The 19,102-nt window shown below is 33.2% G+C and overlaps 2 protein-coding genes and 4 non-coding genes across 6 annotated transcripts; 5 read left to right on the top strand and 1 right to left on the bottom strand.

Moving 5' to 3' along the window:
- Positions 1 to 1,007: 1,007 nt before the first annotated feature.
- Positions 1,008 to 2,207, top strand: LOC129966251 (uncharacterized). Its single transcript, XM_056080664.1, has one exon. The coding sequence runs from the start codon at positions 1,008 to 1,010 to the stop codon at positions 2,205 to 2,207; it is 1,200 nt and encodes a 399-aa protein (XP_055936639.1).
- A 5,438-nt stretch (positions 2,208 to 7,645) lies between these two features.
- On the top strand, positions 7,646 to 7,717 carry Trnaa-cgc (transfer RNA alanine (anticodon CGC)). The gene has a single exon. It is a non-coding gene; the product is annotated as a tRNA-Ala (tRNA).
- Positions 7,718 to 7,845: 128 nt separating this feature from the next.
- Trnaa-cgc (transfer RNA alanine (anticodon CGC)) lies at positions 7,846 to 7,917 on the top strand. Its single transcript has one exon. It is a non-coding gene; the product is annotated as a tRNA-Ala (tRNA).
- A 128-nt stretch (positions 7,918 to 8,045) lies between these two features.
- Trnaa-cgc (transfer RNA alanine (anticodon CGC)) lies at positions 8,046 to 8,117 on the top strand. The gene has a single exon. It is a non-coding gene; the product is annotated as a tRNA-Ala (tRNA).
- A 128-nt stretch (positions 8,118 to 8,245) lies between these two features.
- On the top strand, positions 8,246 to 8,317 carry Trnaa-cgc (transfer RNA alanine (anticodon CGC)). The gene has a single exon. It is a non-coding gene; the product is annotated as a tRNA-Ala (tRNA).
- Positions 8,318 to 9,630: 1,313 nt separating this feature from the next.
- LOC129966023 (uncharacterized) lies at positions 9,631 to 15,291 on the bottom strand. The gene is made up of 3 exons (XM_056080364.1): positions 15,182 to 15,291; positions 11,060 to 11,283; positions 9,631 to 9,949 (listed from the first exon to the last, which is right to left on the bottom strand). The coding sequence occupies exons 2-3, from the start codon at positions 11,275 to 11,277 to the stop codon at positions 9,835 to 9,837; spliced, it is 333 nt and encodes a 110-aa protein (XP_055936339.1). The 5' UTR covers positions 11,278 to 11,283; positions 15,182 to 15,291; the 3' UTR covers positions 9,631 to 9,834.
- Between the last annotated feature and the right edge of the window lie 3,811 nt (positions 15,292 to 19,102).

The following is a 19,102-nucleotide window of genomic DNA, read 5'->3' as shown; positions in this document are numbered from 1 at the left end:
TTGAAGCCGTACGATACTAGCTCTGTTAAAGCCAACAATATAAAAAAATGTACTACAATTTTTAATTCATTATATCCTATTTATAAACCGCGAAATTGTTTTACAACTTCTTTCGACACCCTCCGACGATACAAAGTAAAACACTATGCTATACCAGGGGGCTGGAAACAATTTTTTTAATAAAATGTAAAAATATCTCTTTGAAAATTTATTAATAATTAAATACAGTAATTATTACTGACGTTTTTGTAATCTAAATAATATATTAACTTTTTTACTTTCTTGAGCAAAATTATTTAAGAATATATATATAAAAATACATTTTTAATAAATTGTATCATTTACTGTGTTTTGAAATTCAATACGACATTTCATAAGAACCATTTTGTACCTTTGAATATTTTGAAGGACAACATTTTATTTTTTTATATATTCAACAGAATACCTTCATAGAAAACCCCTCAGGGGCTCACCTACTATAGGTGAGTACGGGTGTCCCAATCCCGAGGTTCCCAGGGATCTATACTCCCTTTATGTTTCCGCTTTCCTACGCCTTCTGCTACCTGCTGTTTTTTTCCTTCCCTCGACGGCAAGCGAGGGAGCTCCCCATGAGAAGCTGTCGCCGCTCTGTTTGCTTCTTGCTTCTCATGGACAGCCAAAACCCCACGTGTTGGCCGTGCGTGGCGACCCATTAGAAAGACGGGTGGTGCACTGTGGTCCCCTGTGCATCAATCGGCTGGTAGATAGTCACCTGAGTGGCTAGTCTGCTAGGGATCAAGCGAAGGGGTTACTCCTTGGGCTTGGCGTTAAGGGTGGTCACTGTCCCCGGGGGTAACTCCGAGCGTATAGGTACTGGTCAGCACTATGGTAAGTACCGAGGCTGGTGTAATCAGAGCCGGTGGCTGCCATCCCTTGTTGGGCTCCGTGGTGGGCGGTGCCGCCGGACCCGAATTGCCTGCAATGTCATATGGGCAAAAAAAAACTTTTCTCCCTTTAGTGGGCAACGAATGAACATCGCAAAATCGTGTGAAATTCTTTACGACTCATTTTTTGTCATTCACCGTATTTCAGAAAAAAATGAAACTTTCCATACTGTATCTCCTTTTCTTGTCGAAAAGGCTATCTTTGGTTCTCTTGGCGAAGTAAATTCTATTCGTAAGCTGCGTTCAGGTGACTTGCTTGTAGAGGTAAAATCTCTGAAGCAGTCCCATCAAATACTTAAGCTTAAAAGTTTATCAACTATACCTGTTTCTGTTAAGGCTCATTCTTCCCTTATTAACAGTAAAGGCGTGATAACATGTGGCGAATTATTTAATGAAACGGTGGAAAAAATTACCGAGGATTTCCGGTCTGAAGGAGTAACTCATGTACGCCGTATTAATATTCGACGGGATGGACAACTCCTTCCTACAAAACACTTAATTCTTACGTTTCATAAACCTAAACTACCCGAAACTGTCAGAGCTGGTTACATGAAATTGCCTGTTAGGCCTTATATCCCCAACCCTCTGAGATGTTATCAATGTCAACGCTTTGGTCACGCTAAGACAGCCTGCCGCGGGACACCTGTCTGTGCTCGTTGTGCAGAGAAAGGGCATGATAGTCAGGAGTGCAATGCCCCTGAAAAGTGCATTAATTGCAACGGCAACCATCCCTCTTATTCTCGTTTATGCCCCAAATGGCAATTAGAGAAAAAAATTGTTGCTGTAAAATTTAAGGAAAATATACCTTACCCTGAAGCCAGGCGCAAGGTTATGGCTGAGACACCTACACCAGGTATCACTTATGCTTCTGCTGCTCAAGGATCTAATGCAAAAACAACTGTTGAAACCAAAACTCATGAAAATTCCCCCACTTCTGATTCAGAGAAATCATCAAATAATGTTACAGAAACCTCCAAACCACATAAAAACAAACTTAAATCGAAATCTCAGAAATCATTAATGTTAAAACTGTCCAAACGTGGCCTATCTTCACAAGACGTGCCTTCTAAATTAAAAAAATCACTCTTTCGAAACTCCGTCGCTCTTGGACTGGTGAATAAAGGCACAGTCCACAAGGATTTGACATCCATTTTCGGCGGCGTTTCCAAAAGTACTGATTTAATTTCTCTCTATCCATCTGAAGAAGAGGATGAAGATTTTAAAATGAGTTGTGATATTTCAGCAACTCAATCAAATGTTCCCAATATCTTTGATGCAACCTAGATTTCTTAATGGGTACTTTCGTCTCCTGGAACTGTCGAGGCATCCGTTCTAAATTTCAAGACATCAAGACCATTTGTAACACTTTTCATCCAGTCTGTATTGGTATACAAGAAACCTTCTTAAAATCAAATATTCCGCTTAAATTAAGGGGCTATAACTGTGTTCGGAAGGATGCAGACACTGGAGTGAATAATTCTGGAGGTGTCTGTGTTTTAACATCTAATCTATATCCGAGCACCCCTCTTATTCTACATACCTCCCTGCAAGCATCGGCTGTGCAGGTTCATACTCGGATTTTATTTACAGTCTGCTCTATCTACCTGCCACCTAATGATGTCATTAGCAACAGGAACTTAACAATTTAGTGGACCAACTTCCTAAGCCTTGTTTATTATTAGGTGATTTCAATGCGCATAACATTTTGTGGGGTTCGGAACGTACAAATTCTCGCGGGAGACAAATTGAGCAGTTTATTGCCAATAACTGTCTCTGTTTGCTGAACAATGAAGAAAAAACACACTTCCATGAACCCACACGCTCATTTCATAGCATTGATCTGGCCATTTGTTCTCCTGAGTTATTGCCATTACTGAATTTTAAAGTCGGAGATGATCTCCATGGTAGTGATCATTTCCCGTTAATTATTTCATATGCTGATAGACACAACGGAATACATCTTCCACAGCGTTTTCTATTCCAGCGAGCCGATTGGGCCGGTTTCACGCAACTAGCAAATATTACTCAGACTATGGTCAGTGTGGTAGACATTTCGGAGGCAGTGCAACATGTTATTGATGTCTTAATAAAGGCTGCAAACAAAACCATTCCTAAAAGTTCACCAAGACTACGTAAATACCGGAGACCATGGTGGAATGGGGACTGCCGTGACAGTCATAAACAACAGAAGAAATTATGGAATATCTTTAGAAGGTATCCCACGTCAGAAAATCTTGTCGCATTCAAACAAGCCAAAGCTATTGCTCGTCGCATTCGTCGTCGTAGTGAGAGGGAATCATGGGTTAAATATATTTCATCAATTACATCTCGCACTTCAAGCAAGCAATTATGGAAAAAAGTAAAGGCGGCTAATGGAATTTATCAGGAGTTTACTTTTCCTGTTCTGAAAATCAGGAATACGATATGCTCCTCCCCATTAGATATCGCCAATACTCTCGGGCGGACGTTTGCACAAGTTTCCGCTGTTGAATCCTATAGTTCTGAATTTATAGCAACTAAAAATCGCGCAGAACAACTCACTCTGAATTTTCAAGCTCGTAAAGCCCATCCATATAACTGTGAATTTAAGATGTTCGAATTGGAAAAAGCTATATCCCTAGCTCATGATACCAGCCCTGGCCCAGACGGAATTACATACAATATGCTTCGCCATTTGAGTGCCGTTTCGCTCTCAAATCTGTTACTTTTGTTTAACAGAATATGGAAGGAAGAAATATTTCCAAACCAGTGGCAAGAAGCTCTGATAATTCCAATTCTGAAACCGGGTAAAGATCCCTCTAATCCTCTTCACTACAGACCGATTGCATTAACCAGTGTCATTTGCAAGACACTCGAGCGTATGGTCAATGCCAGACTAGTTTTTGAATTAGAGAAACTAGCATGTATTCCGCTCATGCAAAGTGGCTTCCGTAAAGGACGATCCACTATTGATAATATCGTCCATTTGGAGACTCAAATTCGCAACGCTTTTGTGCGTCGAAATCACCTCGTCTCCATTTTCTTTGACGTAGAAAGGGCATATGATCGTACTTGGCGTTTTGGAATTCTTCAGAAACTTTTAAACTTGGGTTTTAGGGGAAAGCTCCCAATTTTTATAAAAAACTTTTTATCATCTCGTAAGTTTAGGGTACGCATGGGGAAATTTTATTCTGACCCTTTTATTCAAGCTGAGGGTGTTCCACAAGGGAGCGTTCTCAGTGTCACACTTTTTATCATGCATTTTAGCGACATATTAAATAAGTTACCACCATCTGTTCAAGGAAATTTGTACGTTGACAACCTTCAGATTTCTTGTCAAGGCTGTAATATGCATTTGATTGAGCGGCAGTTGCAAAATGCTATTACGAAATTGGTTACTTGGTGTGATAAAAATGGACACACTCTTTCAGCTGAAAAGAGTCGATGTGTCCATTTTTGCAGAAAGCGAATTATTCATCCTGATCCGTCAATCTTCATTCGTAATGAGCCAATTCCTGTTGTCGATCAAGTGAAGTTCCTGGGAGTGGTTTTCGATCGGAAGCTCACATTTCTTCCGCATATCTCCCAATTGCGAAAGAGATGCGAGAAATCTCTGAATATACTCAAGGTACTCTCTCGTACGTCTTGGGGTGCCGATCGTACCTCCTTACTACGTATATACCAAGCCATAATATTGTCTAGGATTGATTATGGATGTTTAATATATGGTTCTACCAATTCTGCTACGCTACGCCTGCTAGATACGGTGCATCATTCTGCCTTACGAATTTGTTCAGGGGCTTTTCGGACGTCGCCGATAGAGAGCCTTTATGTCATGTGCCACCAAATGCCTTTGCATTTGCGGCGAAAAAAACTTTCATTGCAGTATTATTTTCGAGCGAAATCTCTTCTCAATCATCCTATTACTCATATGGCCAATCCTGTTACTCTTCAAAGATTATATAATGCTCGACCTTCTCATGTACGTCCTTTTTGTGAGAGAGTCGAAAGCGTAATCCAAAACTCCAGATTCGAAGTTCCTGATATCTTGTCAATTGATTTTAACGCATTTTCTCCTTGGGAGACTCCTCAGTTTTCTTTTCTGAATACTTTCTTGGGTTTTAATAAAACTACGACTGCTCCAGTAATCTTCCAACAACTTTTTAGTTCTCATCGCTCCCATTATGCCTCTTATTTTCCAATATTTACCGATGCTTCAAAGTCAGACGGACATGTTGGTTGTGGTGTCATCTTTGGCGACGAGATACACAGCTTCTGTCTGCATACATCTTTCTCAATTCTCTCTGCTGAACTGACGGCGATTTTCTTTGCATTACAGAAGATTTCGCTCTCATCTCACTATCAATGCTGTATATACACCGACAGCATGAGTTCTTTAGAGGCACTTCATCATTTTAACTTTCATACGCATCCCATCGCTATTAAAATTTTGGAACTCTTGCAGACTCTCCATCTTCGGGGTTTTAGCATTTTACTCTGCTGGATCCCTGGTCATGTTGGAATTGCAGGGAATGAAAAAGCTGATTGCACTGCTAAAACTGCTTCTTCCTTATTACATTATGAAATCCCTTATAGGGATATTCAGATATCTGTTACAAAATATATTTTTTCTCTGTGGCAGGTGACATGGGACCAACAGATCCAAAATAAATTGCATCTTATTAAACCGTTAATTGGCTTGTGGCCAGTTTTGCCTATACGAGGGGCAGATGTCATACTGACTCGCCTCCGTATAGGGCACACTCGGTTTAGTCATAAACATTTACTCTTTGGAGAGAATGCGCCAAAGTGTCCTACATGCTGTACTGAATTAAATATTTATCACATTTTAATAGAATGTCCGAACTATAATCATCATCGCTCTCGCTACTTTCATTCATCTCATGTAACTCTTTCAGAATTGCTGGGAGAGAAACACCATCCAGATATTTTTAACTTTCTGAGAACTATCGGCTTTTTAACGAACATTTAACTTTTTAACCAATGTTTGGAATTTATCATTTATTTTTTTACATTTTAACTCCTTTTTCTTAATGTTTTAAGTGCTGTTATTTAAATAGATTTGAAACTTTTTTTATCGCACGTATGGCGCAGTTTGGCCGAGATTGGCCCTTGCGCCAAAAAACTCCAAACCAAACCTTCATAGAAAAACTGGAGTGAAATGCTTTTTGAAGTTAACTGCATAAAATAACTAACTCCGTGTTTGAATAAAGCCTATTTCCAAATTATAATACCCACTCTTATATTAATACACAAACAACAGAAAAATGAAAAAGTCAAAATGATGATGATAACGAAATATTTATTTATCATAAGGTAATTTTTAATTTTTTTAATAAGAACAACAAAATATGTGTCAAAGATATTGATCTTTTCGAACTGCCCTCTGATGGCCAACGAACAACTACGGTCTATCAACTAGCCTTTCACACAATGGATAACAAAGGAATATAATATGTCCCAAAATAAAAAGCCAAAAAGTGAAACTGTTATTTATATTTCTGTCCGTATTTCATATTTTATTTTAAACTGATTTGTTCTTCTGAAACTCAGTTGGCATGTTTTACTGTTTTGCTTACGAAATATGCAAAGAAATATTTTTTTTATTCATTAAAATATTTAGAGAATCGCAAGAGAGATTTTGAGGAACCTTCATGTTCTAGACTTTTCAAAGTTCATCATATTTTTGAACAACGCTCGCCTGCTTATGATCAAAACATACGAATAAAAAACACTAGCTAGATAAATATTGTCATGTGATTTTTTATACCAAAATTGTATAAACGTATTAAATTTTTTATTATATCCATCGAAAAAAGAAGACCGAATGTTTCTCCATTTGCACCAGAATATGATAACTCAAGAGTGCAACCAACAAAATGGATAAAATACAGCGTATAATTTCATAAGCAAAATTGTAAATTTGTATTAAATTTTGAACAGCTTTGGCAAGTATTTTATTGCTTTTACATATGTGTCAACATGCCAGTTAAACAACAAATTCATTTGATGTGTGATTTTTTCATCAAAAGATTGTCTTCATTATATGGTAAATATCAGTGACTTCTAAAGCATGTCATATTATAGAAATATACGAGAAAATCATGGAATAAACTCATCGGATGGTTTAAATGAGACCTGCTATTATATTCATAGCAACACCTTCTTTATAGTGCATATAAACATAGAATGATTTATATACGAATCAAATGGAGTGGAAATGTAACGGATTGAATATGAAACAATCTAATCCATATTCTTTATTTTATTTCTTACTATTCGCCTCAAACGATCAATTATTTTACATTCATAAAATATATATAAAAGAATATATATAAAATTATACATTAGTTCGTATCTTCTGTTAAATCTTAATTTCAATGTTTCTAAGGCAGAGATCTAAATGTTTCGCTCGCTATTATTGGAAAAGCTGTATATTCAGAGTAATGAAAGCAAGATGAGCAAACATCAAAATTTTATGATTAAAATGTACGCACTATTTCTTCCGTGGGAGCCCTTATCCTTGGACGGATGTAGATCAGTGGTAAAGCGCTCGCTTTGTGTGTGAGATGAACTGGGTTCATATCCCATCATCTCCAATTTATAAATTTTATTCGTTCTTCGCGTCATTATTATAGTGATAAAAAGCAAGATGAGCCAATATCAAAATTTTATGATTAAAAAGCATTGAATACTTCATTGTTGCGAGCAGTTGTTTGTGTGGGGATGTAGCTCAATGGTAGAGCGCTCGCTTCGCATGTGAGATGCCATGGGTTCAAATCCCATCATCTCCACTTTTTCAATTTTATTCGTTCTTTGCGTTGTTATTATTGACTAGCGATGAAAAGCAAAGTGAGCAAGTGCCGAAATTGTATGAGTGAAATGCATTGAATACTCCATTGATGCGAGAAGCTAACCGTGTGGGGATGTAGCTCAGTGGTAGAGCGCTCGCTTCGCATGTGAGATGCCATGGGTTCAAATCCCATCATCTCCACTTTTTCAATTTTATTCGTTCTTTGCGTTGTTATTATTGACTAGCGATGAAAAGCAAAGTGAGCAAGTGCCGAAATTGTATGAGTGAAATGCATTGAATACTCCATTGATGCGAGAAGCTAACCGTGTGGGGATGTAGCTCAATGGTAGAGCGCTCGCTTCGCATGTGAGATGCCATGGGTTCAAATCCCATCATCTCCACTTTTTCAATTTTATTCGTTCTTTGCGTTGTTATTATTGACTAGCGATGAAAAGCAAAGTGAGCAAGTGCCGAAATTGTATGAGTGAAATGCATTGAATACTCCATTGATGCGAGAAGCTAACCGTGTGGGGATGTAGCTCAGTGGTAGAGCGCTCGCTTCGCATGTGAGAGGCCATGGGTTCAAACCCCATCATCTCCAATTTTTCAATTTTATTCGTTCTTTGCGTTGTTATTATTGACTAGCGATGAAAAGCAAAGTGAGCAAGTGCCGAAATTGTATGAGTGAAATGCATTGAATACTCCATTGATGCGAGAAGCTAGCCGTGTGGGGATGTAGCTCAGTGGTAGAGCGCTCGCTTCGCATGTGAGAAGACCTGGGTTCAAATTATTGCATTTTTTTTTTCATTTTCACGTCATTATTATTGAGTCGTCTTGGGCGACCAGCTGGTTAGCTGAAGATATTAATTATATTTAATTTCAGTTGAATTTTTTAGGCGTAACTTCATTTTCGTAAGACTTTCAAATTGCCAAGCATTCAAGTTGTGCTATTGTAATTGCCTTACTAATGTTCAGTTTATCGCATACATGTACCTTTCTAATGGGTCAATCCTAAAACATCACGGAACTATTGAAAATGTAAATATTCTATTCATCCATCTTCTAAATTTCATGATACTGCAATTTCACTTTTTTTTAAAATTTTGTGTAGTAATTTACACAGGTATCAAGCAAAATGCTTCTGTTTTGGTTTTCCATAATGAAAGATGATCATGCGATTTAATATTTTATGAAACAAAGGAAAAAGTTTGAATTTAAGGACAATAATATAATCTATTGTTATTTAAAATTTATTATTTTAAAGACATTTGTTTATGACCTGGTAAAATTCATAATTTGGTTTAAAAAATCAAAAATTATTAAAAATTTTTAGAAATTTTAATGATTAGTAGAAGTTGGCACTATTTAAATTTTAAACAAATAAAGTTATTAAAATGAGAGCATTTTGAAATTAGTAATATTTAGACATATTTTAAATAGTAATTATTTTTGATTAAAATAAAATATTTTTGGTAAAATTAAAGTAGAAAGTTTTATTTAAGCATTTAGAAGTATTTGTTATATGACACATTAATAATAATCTTTATTCAATTGATATTAAATAATAGATGCGACAATAAGCGAGACATAAATATTATTAAGTTCAATACAATATTACTTAATAGTTAGCTTAATGAAATAATTTATTTCCTTCACTAATTTTATATGCTGTTAAATGTAATACTCTTCGTAATACTCTATTTTACTTTTCTGTATTACAACTCATTGTGTATAACAATAAATAAAAATAAAAAACATCGAAATTTTTTGACAGAAGATTCAGGAATGATTGTTCTTGAATAAGTAACTAGTTACAACTTCCTTTAATTTAAGCTACTGAGTGAAAATAAACAATTTGCTGCGTGAAAAATAAGACCAAATAAAATAATCCTCAAAAGAACAGAGACCAAGATGTTTTAAATAAAATAAAAACGAGAATTTATTGATCAATAAAACATGACAAAAGATCCTAGGATATGTACAATGGGTTAGCGCGCAATGACTGGGTTGTACAAATGCAACGATGAGGTACAGGTAATAATTGGAAAAATGTATTTACAAGTACATGGGCGCCAGGACTTGACTCCTGCACCCTAACCTAAACTTAGGGCGAGGAGCTTAGTACCACCCTTCACCTCCGTGTCCACCTCCGTAACCTCCAGCGCCTCCTCCGTAACCTCCATAATTGTCATGTACGAGTTGAGCATGAGCAGAGTGGCTGTAGGTGTGGACTCTGCAAGGAACGAGAGAGAATTGGAATGGATTTAGTTGAGCATGAAAAGGGAAGCATAGAAGACTTAAATAAAAAATTTAAGTGAATCATGGTTGAATTTCGGTGAGCATGAGAAAAAAAAAAGTCTGAAGTTTGAGAAGTCTGAACTAAGAAATCAAAACGAATCATGGTTGGATTGGTTATGTATCGATTGCGTTGCCATCAATAATATCATGGAAGAAATCGCAACTAAGAGATCTGAAGTCCCATTTTAAAAATATAAATGAATTATGCCTGGATTTGATTGATATGATAGATATAAAAAAGCATTTTAATCAGATCTTGCTTATAGACATACTATATTTCGAGGAGGACATTTAGAATTGTTAGTAAATACACATTTCTTTGAGAACAATTATTAATTAATTACAAAGCTATGCTTAAACTGACAAGCTAAGGAACGATTCTTAGTATTATATGACAATGAATGTAAGATATTCTTTTAATTTTTGAAAACCGAAACTTGAAATTTAAGTGGTAATTATAAATTTAAGCGGGAATTGTGAACTGCATAAAATAATTCGAAATTTATTCACCTCGATTTAAATAAAATAAAATAAATAAATTTTAATAAAATTAGCTGAAGGACTTTAACACTCACTTTAAATTAAAAAGAATTTTTATATTATGACTAGATCGGATATTATGGCTGTCAACGCAAGATTAAAATAGATTTATTCGAATATTCATAATATTATGAATATTTAAATAAGCCTTATCTATCCAAATGACTGTAAATTAAATTACAAAAAGAAACAATAAAATGTAAGGCTAATTTACAAATGTATCGCTGAGTTATAGAATATTTATTAAAGAATAAATAAAAACTATATGATTTGAACCTTGAATCCTAATTTTTTTCTTTATTGATACAACAATATAAATTTGTAGAGGAGAGTGTTAAACTTGCTCATCAAGATCTGCCTTTGATAAAGAATAAGTAGCAATGAATTGCAATGTATGGATTTGAAGGGAAAAGATGCCTGGCTGTTTACCAGCATTAATTTATTTGAAACTTTTGGCGTTATAATTAATTTTCGATGTAAGCAAACTAAATGTCTAGATACTTACGGGTGTTTAACGTAGCTGTCTTTTCCCAGTTTGATGGGGAATGGCAATGGCAGAGGGATGGGAACAAACCTTGGCTTGATGGCCTTGGCAATCAAGTAAGCTGCCAAGAGCTTCTTGGCTCTCAGTCCTCCGCCACCAGCCATGACCTCAGGAGGGAAGATGGTGGCTCCAAGCAAGCAAACGGCGACTGCCAAGCACAAGAATCTGCAGCTGACCATGATGATCTAGAAAAATGAGGAAGATCAAATAATGATATCGTATCTCAGTATTGAGAATAATAATTAAGAATAGCTGGAACTTGAGAGAAATGTATCAAGAATATCCTTTAGACATTCATAACTATATGTTATGAAAATATGAGCATAATTTTTGAAATTGGTAAGAAATAACGAGGTCAAAATATTTTAATGTGGTTCTATTTAAAGATCTTCTTAACTCAAAAACAATAGTAATTCTTTTTTGTTCATTCAGAGCAAAAACTAATTTGAATGAAAGTGTTTATTTCCGCCTTCAAGTTATGAAAATGATAACCAATTTAAAAATAATTTGCTTTCTTGAATAACAACTTGTGCTATAAATATGCCGAATTCATTAAATAATTGCCTTCCGCAAGCCGAAAACCACAATGAAAACAAAATCATTGCATATTTTCACCAAAAGCCTGTAATGAAAACCTATCTCGTTAAACGTAAACAGCCCAATTCGTCTAATTTTAACCCACAGTGTCTAAAGAAAGTGATAAACACCAATTACATAAATACGGTAACGCTTTTCTTTTCCTGGTGTCCATTGGGAACGAATTGGGATCATGAAAGTCGTCTGTCTACATCCACCCTCGTGATCTTTGCTGGACTTTCCCCTTCATCACCGAGATCTGGAACAGAGATTCTTTTTCTATTCTCAGGTGTGAGGAGGAAAGGAAAAGTTGTTTTTTTAGGTCAACCCCTTAAATGGCTTACTTCCTCTTCTTCATCATCACTCACTCACTCTTTCTTTTCTTCATCTTCTTCTAGAAATTCCTCATCACTTCCTTCCTACCATATCGAACAAAAGTGGCTATTAGAGGCCAACCTATGATATTTTTGATCTGGTGCCTCAAACCAGATTGAGATCTGGTTCTAATTTTTGGGTTCTTTTCAATTCAGGACATTGAACCGATTTCAGTTTGGTACTCCTGGGGGAAAATTTATTCTTTGACAAAAAAATTATAGCCTAATTTGAAGTTAGTTAAGTAGTTTCATGGCTTGGTTGTTTTAAAATGTGACTCTTTACAGCTTTGTGGTTTGAAGTCTTATTTATTTTACACCGAGTAAATAATAATAACACTTTTTGGTGAAAACGAAAAAAAGAAAAAAAAAAAACTCTCCCTTTTTAAAATCCCCAGAGAAAACGAAGCTAGATACCAAATTTAAGTCCTTTTGATAATTTCTTTGACTTTTTACGTAGTTTTATTAAAAAATTAATTTTTTACAAAGATATTAAAAGAATGTACATTTTTTATTAAAACTTACATTTCTCCTAAAAAATAAGTAAGAAAATAATTTTTTAGACATTTGATCATTGAAGTTATCAATGTTTGCCTTTTTTCATTCCTTTAAATTAAAAAAGTAGTAAAGCTATAATTTAAGGCTTGAGATTATTGAAAAGAAATATTATTAATTTTATTTTTTCATTTGTTTATAATGATGCCCTCCAGTAACTTTACTTAGTAAAATATTGAGAAAAACGAGATTCAGAGCCGCTGTTAAAAATAAAATATTTTTTTCTTTCTTTTTCAAAATAAACACATTTTCTTAAGATCTCAACAAAGTTATCATATAAGAATTTTATTGTCTTCTTCTTAAATAGCGGAAATCATTGGGAAGGACAAATAACTAATAACATATTTGAAAGAACCAATTAAAATTATTTTCCAATTTTTGATATTCTACTAGTTGCAGATATTTTTATTTTTCTGAATTTTTTTTAGGTGTGTAGTTTCTAAATTCTTTTATAAAAATACTTTTGACTGAATAGCAGTCTTTTCTAATAACACGTACTGAACGCACATGTTTGTAAACATATTATCTTTTCCCCTCTTTGATTTAATATACTTTTATATTTAAAATATATGAAGATGTTTGATTTATTATATTCTTAAAGTAATTTTCAACTTATCTGTATGTAATAAAATATCAATGTATAGTAAAATAAAAATTTAGGACAATTTAGAATTTTATCTAATCTTTACTGTTTTATATTTAACATCTACCTCGATAAAAATATTAAATGAAAATAATAAAGGGGGACAATTTTTTTAAATAAATTTTTTATCTATGTTACGATAAAACCATTCTGATATACTTACTACTGATACTTAATATCTGATGAAATCACCAATACATTTTGCTATCACAATCACTTCACATTCATTAAACAGTTACTACATCATAGAGTGATGTTATATAAAAATGCTTACATTTGCCAAACCAAAAAACATTCTTTAAAATTAATTTTTAAGAGTTAGAAATGAGTTTTCATATTGACTTTGATTTTTATTTACTTTACATAAACTTAAACGGTTAAAATTTTAAATGAGATGAAACAAAAACATTAAAAAATAATTTAAAATTCTGTGAAATATCGAAATTCTTTGGATCCATTGGGAATGTTTCCAGTTATTTTTTGGAATACTCTAATCCGGCGTATCTACTTTTCTTTCCATTTAAACAAAGGAAAACATCTTATGGCATCTTTTATCTAATTATAGCTTCTCTACAGTTTATGCTAACCCTTTTCCTTCATTATTCACTTAGAAAGACGAGTTCAAGGTCGGTTTTTGAACTCTTTTAACTCGAGAATCCCGAGACAAACCGCTGAAGCGCAACCGGATTGGGAGATAATAGCAGGTCAGTCAGCGATCCAGACGTCTTCGCTTAACTACTTTCGTTTTCTAGCATTATTTAACTTTTCTGCAGTTATTTAAATCCATTTCCTCTTTATGGTCCAATCGGAATTTTTCCTCCAATTTAATGGATTATTGCATTTTATATAACATGATTTAATAAGAAAGAAATTTTACAATTTAGGAGAGATTTATAACTTTAATTACCAAGGAAAAGAAGTTATAGTTTGTAGCCTAGCTAAAGTATTGAATAAAGAAATGAATATTTGCTATCTGTTTTTAGTTTAAACTTTTTCTTGTAATTTTAAATGTGATCTTAATATTAAGATGTTAAAAAGTCCTACCCTTTCTCCAAAATTATTTGTCTTTTTATCAAATTTATTATTATTAATTATTTTATTTATCAATATTGATTTTATTATTATTATTTATTTTCTTTATTATTATTAATTTCATTATTATTATTTATTTTATTTATTAGTATTAATTATTTTCTTATTATCAAGTTAAGGATATTTTTAATCATTCGAATTTAAATTAAATACACATTATAAGTATATTTAAATGCATAAAAAGGGACCGTAAGTATCAATTTCAAATATCTTAATGAAAAACTTTCTTTAACTATTAACTTTTAAGATTATTTATACCCATGGGTTATATCATCGAACATGGCATTCAACATGCAAAAGTATCAAAATCGAATTTATAAAATCAACGATTAAATTAAATTCTTAAGTTACATTCATAGCTGAAATAGCTGAAATTCCTTTACATCCAATCGTGAGTCTTTAATATGACTAATTAAGGTCTAAAAATTAATGCATAAGTTTTCAATTGATTGGGACTCAGATATTTAAAGAGTTGCAGCCATGCTCACATGTGAGCCAAAATGGACTTATGGCACTACTCATTTCTTTCTAATCCGAAGTAGAAACAGCCAACTAATACTTTTACTGAAGGTATTTCAGGTATTCATAAGACTGAAGCCATGCTCATATATGAGCCAAAGAAGACCACAGTGCCTTATGGCACCAATCGGTTCTTCATAATCCCATTGTTGGGAGACAGCCATCCATCCATTGCTTTTATCGAAAGGGGATATATCCCAAATTCTTGGCAATCACTATGGCTTCACACACGGTGGTAATCCAAAGAATTTCGCTAAGATACTTTTTCACGTTGGTGCTAAGTCCGAAATAAGTATTAATCCACAAGAGTTGGTTTGCACTGCTTACCTTGCCTCAACGAACTAGATCCCACAAGAGGAGGTGAATGGATGACTTGTTGGATTGGAAGAGTAGGCGAGTTTGATGTCTGGTCCTGAAGTAGACCGGGCTTTTATATTAAACTGAAAATGGCCCATGGCTTTCGCAGGTGGCCCAATTGGACACACCTCCCCCGCGGACAAATACAAAAAAAGTAACCGGGCGCGTGAGTTGCTATAATTGTTTACAACGGTAAAAATCTCCTTTCTTCTTTGTTTGGTTACTTCCTCCGCTCTCGTTAATCTGTAGCAGGATCCACCTTGATTGGCGAGGCCGTCCACGTCCAATGAGATCGCTTCCAATCGCCCGCGGGCCCGCTGCCCCAGAATTGATCGGGATGAGGTGACTTTTTTTCCCCTTCAAGGGTTGCAGGCCCTGTTTTCTTTCTTTGGGGTTTCCGCTACGCCCGACACTTTCCCTATCGTTGGTTGCTTCTGGAGCCGATGCTATTCTTTCGCAAGATAACGGTTTTCCATTTCGGACAGCATGGAATGCGTCGGAACAAGAAAAAGAAAAGGGAGCGATGGTGATAGGAATAGAGGAAAATGTTCGAAACGGTTTAATGAGTGTATTGGACTCTATTTAGAAGCAGAAGGAGACGTTCCATTATAGCTTTTTTTTAAAAACTCAAATATGTGACTGATTAGGGTTAATTGGTTCTAGAATTCTTCTTGAATTCTCCAGTGTCTGTGGTTTAGGAAGAATTCAGAGGGAATTCCTTTGGATTTGTTAAACGATAGTTTATAATTGAAATAAATATTTGATATCAAGTTTATAATTCAAATATTTTAAACATTTTTATTGCTAAAAGATTTTATATTAAAAGTAAAGTTTTCGAATTGGGTAGGATGATCAGAGCTTTGAAAATAATTATATTTTTATGCAGTTTACTGTTAAAATAGATAACTCCATTTTACTTGATATGGTCAGTCGTATAATTCTGATAAATACAGAAAAAAAATTATTATGGTATCCATAATTTGAATTTGACATTATTTGGATAATTCTTTTTAATACAATGCTTAGTAAAACATTTTAAGGATTGCTTTTCACTTTATATAAAATAGTTATATTGAGTGTTTCTCACTCTATATAAAATAATGTCCAACAAAACATGATATCTTAATCCTATAACAAGTTAGTTGTAGGCTTAAAATATATAGATATATGGCTAAGTTTTAATATGTTATGAAAAGTGCATATTTCAACATCGAGCTTTTTGAAATTCTGGAAATTCCAGAAAGTTTTTGTCAATATTAAATGACAAACAGCTTTAGAAATTAATCTTTTAACAAATTTTATTTTGATATTAAATTTTATTTCTTGCCAAGAAGTTAATTTTTGTGAACATTTTATCTGTTTGTGTGTGTGTGCGTATGTATGTCTACAAATATGATGACTGAGGAAATATAAGATAGAGGAATGGCATTTGGTATGTGGTATTAAGACCATAATAATAGATTTATGAAGCCTGCTGGACCATTTCCATCAAAGGAAATATATACCAAATTTCATTTCCCTAGACCTTCAGATTTTTGATTATCGTGTCTTCATACATATAAATAGACATCCATATATTATTCTAAAAGTATTTTTAAAATTTAGGAAGGCTTCAAAATTTAATATGCATCAAAACTATTCACACATTTTTTGAAGATTAAAAAATAGCGAATAATTATTTCAATTCATATGCACTCTCTATTGATAAAACTCAATTTAATTTTTCTCTTAATTTTATTTGTCTTAATTTGTATTGGAATAAACTTGAGATTTTCATTTTTAATAACTATCTACTATATACAATCTGTAAGAATTTCTGTCGAGTGATCGAGTGATTAATGTGACAAAAATATGCAAAAATTTAATGTTATTCTTTCAATGTAAGTAAACACAATAGAAGCGAAGTAAATGTAATATATTTTATATCAATGTGAGCAATAAGTAATTAATTGTATTCCTTTTAGGTAAAAATTGTCAGTCTCCCATTTATTTTTTTTAAAAATGACCAATGACGAAATATAATTTAAAATTATTTTAGTAAATATATTCAAGCTGATAATTTTTATTTAATTTATAATTTTATTTCTTTATTATCATCAATTCCTTACAAAGTTATTTAAAAATAATTTTTAAAAACAGAATGTCTTAATGGATTTACTACCCTCCTTCATTCTAAACCTCTGGATATTGTTAGAATGATCTTCGTCATGACAGTGGAAGGCGGATAACTGGAGACATAAACACAAACACTGGGCTTATTCGTGACCTTGGAGATATCTGAGATTTTGTATTTCGAAGGTCACGTTTCAGTTCACACTCCCTCCATATGAAGTACATCCCGTCATAGGAGTGTACTTAATTCGACTCTACTACTTTGTTAAGCACAGTATTGAAGTAGTAGTATGCCACTGAATCAGTGATTTCAATCCCGTATTGGCACGGGAGTGGCTGAAATAAGGCAGATTTTTCATCGTATGATTTCAATTATATGTGATGCTTCTGTTTATTTATTTATATTTTATCAAAATCTCTTTTTTATAAGCGCTTTGTGAATCCGCAATTAAAAAGTTTTAAAAAATTTAAGTGCTTATCAAATATATAAGCAAATTGTAAAATTGTTGATCTTCCGATTTTTCATCTTTTATATATATTTAATTATTCATTTCATCATTTTCCTTTTATTTTTCTATTGCACTGAATTGCATTTTGCAAATCATGTTTTATTTAAGATATTTATAATACAATGAATGAAAAGGTTATTTTTAATTTTCTAGGACTAAATGATGAAAAGTTCTAGAAATGTTGTATTGATGAAAGGTGTTTGAAATTTAAGAAATTAAAATCAAGAAAAATGATTTTACTTATTTCCAAAAAATAGTCTGTTACAAAAAGAAAGAATGTTTCAAAATATTTTGCTTCCAAAACGATTCGAAACTAAAGATTAGAGTCAAAAGATTTTTAATATCCTCTTATAAAAACCATACAAATGATTTGAGCTGAGAAAATGAGATTTGTTAGAGAAGTAAAACATTATTGTTTAATATTTAATATGTAATAAATATGTATTTTTATTTATTACATTCATATTTAATTCAAAGTTCTCTAAATAGGTTATATAAATGTTGAAAAATTGTGCAAATATTGCGCTTTCCGTAAAGCTATGAATTTATAAATAATTTGCTCAATAAACGTAGATTTATTTTTCCTGGAAAGAACATAATCAGAGATTAAAATTCATGGATTTTAAATATGCTATCAAATTTTACAGAAAATTTTGGAAATGAAGAATTTTAAAGTAGATTGAATGCGAATGCAGATCTTAAAATCTGTATAAAGTCAAAAATATTTCAACAAAAAAAAAAAAAAAAAAAAAAAGTAAGCACAACCAAAAAATATTTACAAAACATTTTTTATGCTTGTTGCGTCTTACATGACAGCTACTAATTTGCGTGTTTTAGAATTTTGTAATTATCCCAATTATTCTTTTAAGTTTCATTTGAAGTAGTTATCACTAGTTAAAAGAATGAAATGCTTTATACAATTTTACCATTCGAATCGTATATCAGCATCATATTTTAGACTAAATCCATCAAAGGTTTGCGTATTTGTCTATCCATCTTGTGTATATATGAAGGCAGCTATTAAAAAGTAAAACAAACTGAGTAAATGGAACTAATTCTGTGGTTTTGTGAGCCAAAATTGGACTGAAATCGAATAAAGGGACTAGGTCCAAGTCCTTGCTGGATATCTCATACAGATATCTCATAGGGCATACTTTTACGAGAATGTCTCACGGAGAATGTTTCAGGTAGTTTGTTATTGTTAGAAACCTTCTCTACTAATAATAAAGATGAATGCGTATTGGCACTTTCTACGCTAGACCATTTGATC

This window comes from Argiope bruennichi, chromosome 4 (genome assembly GCF_947563725.1).
Source record: "Argiope bruennichi chromosome 4, qqArgBrue1.1, whole genome shotgun sequence".
NCBI classification, from domain to species: Eukaryota; Metazoa; Arthropoda; class Arachnida; order Araneae; family Araneidae; genus Argiope; species Argiope bruennichi.
This window is presented reverse-complemented; position numbering and strand designations above follow the sequence as displayed.

Bases quoted from the DNA above. Each gene is read 5' to 3' on its own strand.
- LOC129966251 (XM_056080664.1), top strand. From the start codon at position 1,008: ATGAACATCGCAAAATCGTGTGAAATTCTTTACGACTCATTTTTTGTC.
- LOC129966023 (XM_056080364.1), bottom strand. From the start codon at position 11,277: ATGGTCAGCTGCAGATTCTTGTGCTTGGCAGTCGCCGTTTGCTTGCTT. The intron at 9,950-11,059 runs GTAAGTATCTAG...CGTTCCTTGCAG, and splicing joins GACAGCTACGTTAAACACCC to AGTCCACACCTACAGCCACT.